The sequence below is a fragment of the Cajanus cajan genome, chromosome 10 (genome assembly GCF_000230855.2).
Source record: "Cajanus cajan strain Asha chromosome 10, NIPB_CcT2T_4, whole genome shotgun sequence".
Classification (NCBI taxonomy): Eukaryota; Viridiplantae; Streptophyta; class Magnoliopsida; order Fabales; family Fabaceae; genus Cajanus; species Cajanus cajan.
In genome coordinates this window covers 44,303,435-44,313,605 of record NC_138526.1, presented here as the reverse complement: position 1 = coordinate 44,313,605, position 10,171 = coordinate 44,303,435, and the positions used below count along the sequence as shown (strand labels likewise).

Below are 10,171 nucleotides of genomic sequence, written 5' to 3'. Positions count from 1 at the left end.
ATAATAAGGCATCTCTTACTCACACTTCCATGAATGTAGAGAGAGACAATCCTTGTTGTTGAAACTTTTATCTAACAAAGTTATCTTTGTTCTAATTTGGTATGTATCTTTATTTGCACTTTTTTTCTTTCTTTCTCTTATTAGACTATGCCTCAGTGTTTCTTATCCGATGTTGTACTTGTACATTAGGAAAATATATTTTCATCTAATGTAAGATATTTAAGATGGTTTATCAATCATAAAACGATTTTCTTATGTTTCGAATTCATATGATAAAATGAAACACTTGAAGCATAAAACTTTGTTATTGTGAAAAGTTATGTGTTGAAATTGTTTTTCTTTGACACTTATATAAAAGCAATTAAATAACTTAGTACGTTGGACACGTGAGCCTTTATTATAAGTTAAAGAGTTTTTCTTTGACACTTGTATAAAAGCAATTAAATAACTTAGTACGTTGGACATGTGAGCCTTTATTATAAGTTAAAGAGTGTTTACTTAATGGATCTATATATAGACACATCTATAAGATATTTGTATAAAACATAAGCGTGATATGGACGAGTCTAGTATAAAGTAACATTCATATGTACCACTTTGTACGCTCCAAATGTTTTTGTGATAAGAGAGCGCGCACACACATGATTCTTGCATAAACCCATTGAAAATGTTGGTCCATCAAAATGTATAAGCTTATCATTATCAAAACTCGGAGCTTTTTAAGAGGCTAGATATTCTACACGTTTTGGTCCAACATGACTAACTTCTTTTGGTTGAATTAAAAAAGAAAAACAACAATTTCACGTCAAAATAATTTTTCAGAACCAATTTGGAGAGTAAATGATATTCCTAGCTAGTGATTGGTTGAACGAAATTGCCACAAAAATATACGTGTTTTATGAAGGAAAAGAAAATCACCCAAGCTTAAAAAATAAAAAACACTAGCGAACAAATAACACGTGGGTAAAGGTGAGCCACAAAGTGAAAATATATTACCATAAAAATCCGAAGCCTATGTGGAACTTGTGCCTCTGCATGACACACGAAATCGAAATCGAAATCAAAATCTGCTTCCTAGCTGTTTCCACATATATCTCACTAACATTGTGACTCAACAGTATTATTGCCGATATTATGTTTGTATTGTTTTACAGCTGAAGCACTGTCCGAGTAAATCTGCTGAATTATTTATACCCCAAACAATGGCTGAAATTTTCCTCCGCAACATTATCCACGTCAAGCAAAGAATCTATTTTCAGACTTTCCCTTCGGCCACGTGTCACACAACTCCTTAGTTCTAACAAACTTAACAAATAAACATCATGGTTAATATTAATAGTGACCTTGCTAGTTGCTACTATCTAATACCCCCCCTTCCCAATCTCCACATCCATTTCTTGCACATTCATTCACATTCATGAATTCAGGGTTTCTCGATCTTGGTTAATTTTCTGTACCAGTTGCATCAGGAGGGAAACTCACAATTTTGGTTTGGCAAGGGTAATGCTCATTCATTTTGTTTTGTGTTATGTTGTACTTATATTGTTGACATATCAATCACTAAATTAAACGAGTTGAGATAGTAGGCACAAAATTTTAATTCAAATTTTGTTGTTGTATTTGTAATCTTTTTTATCGATTAAAAGAAAAAAAGTTGACATATTTATGATGGGTAGGATAGTGTGGGTTAAAAATGTTAACGTAAATTGTTCTGCATGTTTGGCTTATTTTGTTTGCGTTTAATTTTGAAAAGGGTGTTTTGATTTCTTTGGTTGGAAATGGCAAAGGGTTAGGAGCAATGTGGTCTAAATTGAATGATTAGGATTTAGAATGGATAAATATAGTTAAGTTCCTTCTATGTTAGAGTTTAGCTGAGTTATCAGGAATTATCAGTGACATTGAAGAAGCATGGAACCTCTATGTGAGTTTTGTGGGCTTGTGAGAGCTGTGGTTTACTGCAAGTCAGATTCTGCTCGTCTCTGCTTGCATTGCGATGGCTGTGTACACTCTGCGAATTCTTTGTCTCGCAGGCATTCGCGTTCTCTCCTCTGTGATAAGTGCAATTCGCAGCCAGCGATGATCCGGTGCATGGATCATAAGTTGTCTTCTTGTCAAGGTTGTGACTGGAACCCAAATGATTGTGCTGTTTTGGGACATAGGCGCCTCGCATTGAATTGTTACACTGGTTGTCCCTCTTTGGCTGAGTTTTCTAGGATTTGGTCCATTGTGTTTGATGGCAATGCCGCATTTTGTGGTTGGGAATCACTTCGTAATTTGCCGAAGAGTGAAAGCTGCAATAGCCAGTGTTTGGAGCAACCTGATCATAATGGTGCTTCTGCTTCCTTTGGTTTGGTCAGTGAGAAATTGGATGAAATTGAATCTTGTGTTAGATATGAACCTTGGATGGGGCAATCTCAGATCATTCCCTCAAATCCAAATTACAACACTCCGTACTGCAAAGATCAAGCATTTTTCTTTCCTCAAGACTCAAACCAACCAAAGGTATTGCCTTCTACTGATATTTCATTTTGGCTAATTGTTATTAGCAATATATAAGCATTGTTTTGAACTTTTAATGATATGACACCATTGGTTGGCATATAATTAGTGTGCTTCATTACTCCCTCATTTAAAAATATTTGTTATTTAAAGCCATTTCACGAGGATTAAGAAAACTCATAAACTGCCTCAATTATGAGAAGCATAATTTTACTTGACTCAATTATCCTCTGTGAAAATATCATCATTAAACTAATGCTCTCTTCCATCCCATTTGGTAAAGAACTGAAGATACTTAGAAATAAAGACAGTTGTATGAAAAAAAAATCATGTCTTAGTTTCTTAAAGTGACACTTCACTAAACAACAAATATTTTGAAATGTAATATTTCACAGGGAAAGAAGAACTATAATATTGAGAAAAGTGGTTAGAACTTGCATTGTGAGAATTAGTAAGCTCTTTTCATATTCCTAGCAATTATTTGTTGTCCTTCTTAACCAAAGCTGATACAAGTTTTTATTTTATTTATTTAATTATATATATTTTGTTGTACTTTTTAACTCAAATTAGTTGCAGGAATGTCCTAATCTTGGAATTCATAATGGGAATGAACTCTGCGAAGGTCTCAATGTGGACAACGTTCAATTGAACTTTGAAAGTGCTGATGAAATATTTGGCTGTTCACAAGCTGCCACAAGATACCAACTTGAAGAGGGGGGAATGGACTGTCTGTTGATGGATAAAAACATATCAGCCACAGAATCTAGTTCACTTATTGAGAGTGCCATGGAGGTTATCCCTCAAAATTAATTTTATTATTATCCTTTATAAATTTACTTATAGTATAAGGTTTACTAGTGATGTAAAAAACTAATTGTCATCCATATGATTGTTTTAGGCATCATCATCAATCCAACAAGATTGTGTGGCTTTTCAATCATCCAAGGCTGGTGGATCAGCTAGTTTGATGCAGGCTATCAACAGTAATACAAATTGTGCACTCATGAATCCTAGCTGCAGCAGAAACATCAGTCTGGGATTTCCTCAGGGTCAAGTTCATTCAAACATACCATTTCAATTGCCCAACATTGTTGGTGAAAATAGTTCTGCTGAATATCAAGACTGTGGGTTATCGCCAGTGTTTCTACCGGGTGAATCCCCTTGGGAATCAAATTTGGAGGGTACATGTCCACAAGCAAGGGATAAAGCAAAAATGAGATACAATGAGAAAAAGAAGACTCGAACGTAAGTACCTTTAATTCTATATATATATATATATATATATATTTTTTTTTTTTTTCTTGGTAAAAAAAAATGGAGATTTTTGTTTTAATTTGTTTAACTTTCATGACAAATATGCCCATTCAATTTGACATGCATGCACTAACATAGGTTTAAGTGAGTCGAAGTTCTATAAGTCTAGAACCATTTTGTTATTTTCTTTTTTCTTTATTTCTGCTGCATTACTATCAACTGCATATTGAAGTTTGTTTTCTTATTTGTGTTTTTATTGCTAATAACACCAGTGGAAAACACAAATAAGTGAATTTGCGAGCGAACACATATTTGGCATCTAAAGCATGTCCAAGGTTAAACAAACTATTTATAACATATTTTATGGGAGAATGTAAATTATTTCAAATTTTTGGAGGATCAAGTGGAGAGATGCAACAGTTATGAAGTCATTTTCTGAACTAAGGAGGGGACATATATCCTATATCATGTAACTCTACCAGATTATGTTCTCATGTTTCATTATGGTTCACTATTTGAAGATCATCTTGTCAGCTGTTCTGATCTCAAGCATTTAACGCTTGTTATAACATTTTAAAGAGTCTTTCTTTTGTGGCCGGGCTGGGTGAAGACTTCCAACAGATTTTTCTGATTTCTTATGTACAGGTTTGGTAAGCAAATAAGATATGCATCTCGCAAAGCAAGGGCTGATACAAGAAAACGTGTGAAAGGTAGATTTGTTAAAGCAGGTGAAGCATATGATTATGACCCTCTTGTGACAAGGGGCCTCTAAGCATTTATCTGGAATCTCTATCTTTTCCATAAAAGGTGGTTCTTCTGACATTGCTTTGTTGCCAATTCTTCATCAACACACTTTTGTTTTTGTGAAAGTGGGAGAGTTTTAATGCAGCTAGATAGTTATCCAAAACTTGACTACTTAGGTGATTGATTCAGATCTAGTAGAAATTTTAACATGTTAGTATTTAGAAGAAAAAGATATGGAGGTGTTGCAATTGGGAATTGCAGAGGAAGGGATTGGATGTATGCCACGATTTTGCATTAAATTATACATAGGAAGTGTAAGAGGTAACAGGCATGGGACATAGAGGAGCAGAACGTTTGAACAGATTTCAAATGGCATCACAGTCATTGTCAATTCAGACAAACACAGAGGGTAAGATAAGTATCACTTTACATATTAAACAATTTTTTTTTTATGTTGCAAAGGGATTGAACTGAATACCCTTTCATACCTTCACTACTTAAGATTAATATCCAAGTGGATAAAATTTTTGGGTACCAAAGTCCTACTACATGCCTATAGTTCCCTTTATTTATTTATTTATTTATTTATTTTTTACCATTTTTGCTTATGCTTTATGGCAAATAAGATTAGACTTTTTATTGCATAATAGTTAGCCTTAGAGATAGCGAATTTTTTTTACTCTTGTAATCTTAATTTAAAGGTAATGTTTTTAAAACCATCTTTTATCTTTGTTGATGTTAAAATTTTATCATTAAATTATTTGCAGGCCAAAATATTCTTCCTTGCTTTCAGAAATGTGCATGGTGTGATCCATCCTCAATTTCAACAAGTGATATTGTGTGAGTCTCTAAGCCAGTGTGAACACAGTCTAGTGTAAAGAATAAAAGGGAAATTGGTGTTTGGGAACTGGCAAACAACTATGGCCAACCTCACATTTCTGCTTTCAATTTGGTCCTTCCTCATAAGGATGAGCCTTAGAACAGCAACACCGTCTTTTGGAAACTCTTCATTTATTCCAATTTGATCAGATAAGTGAGCATAGTCAACTGTGGATTAAGGCACTATTGTTCTTGACTTGCACAACTAGGTAAGTGAGCTTAGCCAGATTCACCTCCAGTAACTATCTGCATCTTTGACAACCTTTCTGTTGCCTCAAAAATTTCATTTGTTGTATTGCTCTATCTTGGGGGATGGTAGCTATTTCTTTAATAATTGTACAAACATTGCGTACAAACTTGCCCGATTTTAAGGGACGTTTGTTTCTCCATTGAAATAATATGACATATTTATGATTGTTTTCTTGTTTTGCACATATTCATTTCAGCAATTACCATCAATGATTCTCCATAATTCTTCTATTATTCATTAAATTCCGTATTGGTTATCAGAAAGAAACAGTTGCCTTTACTACGAGTTGTTTAAGTATTTAACTAAACGATGGGGCAAAATTGTGGTCATTTGACATGACAGAGTTTGTAGTATCAATTCGGCATGTTTACCATGAACACCTGTGAGATGCGACTTTGATCATCAAATATTGAAATAGGAAAATATTGTATTAGGTTTGTGGTGCAATTGCTAAAGCATTGTAGCCTGGCTTTTTCTTTTGACAAGAAAATCTAATGTATATGAGCTGTTTCGATGATATGCCTTAAATAGAGTATATAATGAAAAATGCTTTTTACTTTACAAGTTAGTTTTTTAAGCTTGAGTTAAATTTAAATCTATATTGTACTACTACTGGGGAAGTAGGTAGTCGCTATAAAGATCAATTGCGCAACAATCATGTGTTCAAATGTTCAATCGTACGTTAAGTTGTCATACTGTACATGAGAATCTTGAATTCATCTACATTTTAGATACTCAAATATTTTATGTCACTTGTCTCCTAGTATTTGTTCCTTCATATTTTGTAATCTTACAAGGTGGAATCATTGCAAGAATCTGGCAAGTTAGGCAAGAAAGAAAAAAATGGAAGAAAAAAAAAAGAGGAAAGGGATGAATAAGATGTCTAGGGTTGATGTTTCATGTGTCATGGTACTTAGGTTGCCAAATTCTTGGATTGTTTATGTTATATGACACTGCCAAGTGTTCGGCTGTCTTTGCTTACCACAAACTAGTATGTACCCGTGCACTTGCACAGTCGTATTCATCTTTATATTTTATTAAAATGATATGTATATATTAATAAATTAATAACTTTATTTATATAATTCATGATTAATATCTATTGACCTATATATTGACATAATTTTATGCAAATAATTTTTTATTTTTTATAAATATTTTATAGTAAATATATGTCATTTTTTAAATCACTAAAGTACTTGTGCTTCAAACAAAAATATAAATAAATATAAATTATAAAGTGTCAAATAAAAAAGTGTTAAATCTTGGGGCCAGCTATCCCACCCTTTGAGGTGCCTCCAACGTAGCGAGGAGATTAGTCACTGCTGTCGGCGGTGGATACTCCAGGAACGAACAAAAAAAAAATAAAAAAATAAGTGTCTACTTTAGATAAATTTAGGTTACAACATGTGTAAAAGCGTGTCTATAAAAAAAAGCAAGATGTCCAACAGAAAAATATTAAAGTTGTCGTAATTTGAGTGCATAAAATATTTTGTTAATTGTTCAAAAAAATAAATAACATTTTGTTAATTTTTATAAGGTCAGTGTAAAATATTTTTAATTAATTAAAAATCATCTTAAATATAATATTTAAGTTCTATTTTGTAACAATTCATAATTTTAATTCAATCGCTAAATATTCGTTATTAAAAGTTAAAATTAAAATAGTGATCATCTTAATATTAGATGATAATTACTATTTAATAATATTTAAGTTAAATTACATTCTTAATCCTAATTTTAGTAATTAATTTTTTTTTGAAAATTAAATTAATCACTTTTAAGTAAAATCTCTCTTTTCAATTATGTTTTTTCCTTTCATAGAACTCGAATATAAAAATAAGAGACCAAATCCAGTTAATTCCAACCAATAATTTCTTAGTTTTCATGTATATTATTTAGTCTTTGTAGGTGATAGGTAAGATTGCAAAAAGCTAAAGAATGAAGTACTGGTTCTGTTCTTTTGTATAAGACTCTTTATTTGATTGTTAATTTGTTCGTTTCTATAAGACACATTTTTTAAACTTTAACTAATTTATTAAGAAACAATCCAGTGGAACTTTGAAATAAAGTTCCAATTAATGGATACGATCTTATATATAAGCTATTATTAACAACATAAAGTGAAAAAAAAATAGCAGACAAAGGAGAACGGAGTACAGCAGGAGAGTTAGCAAGAACAGAAGAACGTGGGAAAAGAAGGAGACAGAGTTGCAGAGCTGAAAAAGAGTGAGTATGAAATTTAGATTGGAAAAAATTGTTAGGAGAGATTGACACGTTTCCCATATATAAATGTTTTAATATATATTAAATTAAAAGTAAAAAGATTGCTATGAAGTTTGTCACTGATATAATATTCCCTTATTTTAAGGCTGGTACAAAATACAAATTATGACCTGATTCATCCATGTTTGAGAGATTATGCTTACAACTATAGCAGGTTACTCCGAGTAGTTAAATTAAGCATATAATTCATGAAATTAGCAATAATTACAGTATGAGATACCAGGAACTACCATGACATATTGTAAGATATATCATTGTATATCTGCAAACATAGGGTAACTTATTGATGCCAGAAATTTGATAACCATATCATTTTTCTTCTAATATAAAAGATTACAACGATGATAATAACGATGCAACTTAAGTCCTCTCGTGTATCTACGGATTCAAGTATAGAAGTTAAATTTCAATTAACTCCATCTATCAGAAATCAAAGAAATAAAAAACATTGAACAAGCCTTCCTTCTATTGAATACAGACGCAACCTTTTTATCCCTTGAATCATGATATTAAAGACATTTAGCACTTCCCCTTATGCCTGAGATGGAGCTCACTATTCTTTCTAACACAGAAGATCATCTAAGGAGAGAAAAAGAAAAAAAGATGAAAGTTAAAACAACAGGGAAGGTTTATTAGGCATTCTTGAAATCTTTCTGAAGGTTCCTCTGTTGTTAGGAAGATTTCCTATGGTCCAGTTTATATTGGAAGGAAGAACAACCTCTAACGATGCTCCAATTAGATATCTTCTCGTAAGATTCTGACATGTGTTACACAGAAAACACCTTATGTGCCTAAGGGCCAAAAAATTAGCTCCATGAACCCTTTTATCACATTTTCTACACAAATATGCATCATCAGCTTGGCAATACAACGAAGCCTCTAATCCACATAGCTCACAACATGTAGAACCTCTTGTTGCACCCTCTTTGTGTAAGAAGCTTGTGCAGAAACCATGTTTCTTTTCTCCTTCTGCACCTTTACACATGTTTAGAAACTCTTCTGATAATAATAATAATAATCAAGCTTGATACTGAGTAGTTTCTTGAATAAATGGGGTAGATGAATAGAAGGGCATTTTATAACACAAGTTATCATTCTATGGTTGGGTTCTAATAGACAAGGACATGGGTGCCACTTCTTCACGTAATCACACGTGTCTAAATTTTAACCCATTTGTTTCTTTCCAATCTTGCCAAAAGGTCAATTTGGTAATTAAAGAGTGGGGGAAGAATTTGTGATTCCACTAGCTTTGACAAAAGGAGTGGAGAAAATAAAATTAAAAGAAAAAGAAAGGTAGGCTAATGTATGATTAAGAATTAAGGTTCATTAGATGTTTGGAGGGTTATTATGAGCCATAATTTTGTGTTGTTGAGTGGTTACCAAGGCAATTGAGGAGCTAAGAAGCAAGGTTTGTATGGTCTAGAATTAGCTTCTTTAAATTTGTGACACACCAAAGCCCATTTGATGCACCAAATGTCACTTGAATATGGAAGCTGTTGGTATTGGTTGAGATTTGAGAAGTCGTGTGGTTTTGTTATGTTTTTTTTTTTTTTTTGTCTCTCACGGTTGGACCAAAAACATTAATCTAGTGTACTTTTGCAAGGCACGAGAACAATTAAAGACGTCCCTGTCCACACATTGTTCTTGAGGTTGACACACGAGTCCACATGTATGGTTGAAACAAGAGGAGCATCAAATGGCCCATTACTCGTCACGAATGTGAGTTGGTGATTCCAAAGAAACATAAAAGTTGATGGACAAGGAAGAATGGAAGATGATTGGTTTTTGGTGACTTGGGAAAAGTTTTGCTGTGAATTATAACCGTTCAATCGGAGATAACAGACAACCACTAAAGAGCCAATAGGATTAAATATCATGTAACGACATTATCATACAAATACAATAGTTTGTGTCTATTAATTAATTAAGATGTACAATTGTGGATTTAAGTATAACATAAACTATATTGAAAGATGTATGTTTACGATTTTAGAATCGGTCACTGTCAAAATATTTTATATCAATATTATAATTATAAAAAATATGAAGTAATCAAATTCAATTTATTTGTAAAAACTGATTTGTTTTAGATTTGGTACAGTTGGAAGGGAAGGAAATTTTTGTTTTGGAGCAACGCAAAATAGTGACCGAATGCAATAATTGTAAGGCCTAGCATAAAAAAAAAAACAAAATATATAATTGAATTATATTGATTTTCAGAATCAAATCCAATCCAATAATTTTTTTTTTTGGTTTTTT

At 32.4% G+C, this 10,171-nt stretch overlaps 1 protein-coding gene and 1 long non-coding RNA gene across 5 annotated transcripts; both read left to right on the top strand.

Annotated features, from left to right (window-relative positions):
- The first annotated feature begins 1,049 nt into the window (after window positions 1–1,049).
- On the top strand, window positions 1,050–5,795 carry LOC109789548 (putative zinc finger protein CONSTANS-LIKE 11). Of its 4 annotated transcripts, none has more exons than XM_083065718.1 (6): window positions 1,050–1,500; window positions 1,894–2,502; window positions 3,070–3,291; window positions 3,398–3,744; window positions 4,399–4,560; window positions 5,265–5,795. In XM_083065718.1, exons 2-5 carry the CDS (start codon window positions 1,909–1,911, stop codon window positions 4,523–4,525), a joined length of 1,290 nt encoding a protein of 429 aa, XP_082921844.1. In that variant the 5' UTR covers window positions 1,050–1,500; window positions 1,894–1,908; the 3' UTR covers window positions 4,526–4,560; window positions 5,265–5,795. The 4 variants fall into 4 exon arrangements, 1 of the variants encoding a protein (XP_082921844.1); XR_003803090.2 differs by having other exon boundaries at window positions 1,053–1,500; window positions 4,399–4,906; XR_003803091.2 differs by having other exon boundaries at window positions 1,055–1,500; window positions 2,031–2,502; window positions 4,399–4,906.
- A 1,746-nt stretch (window positions 5,796–7,541) lies between these two features.
- On the top strand, window positions 7,542–9,907 carry LOC145952792 (uncharacterized). The gene is made up of 2 exons (XR_014430276.1): window positions 7,542–7,855; window positions 9,516–9,907. It is a non-coding gene; the product is annotated as an uncharacterized LOC145952792 (long non-coding RNA).
- The last annotated feature ends 264 nt before the right edge of the window (window positions 9,908–10,171 follow it).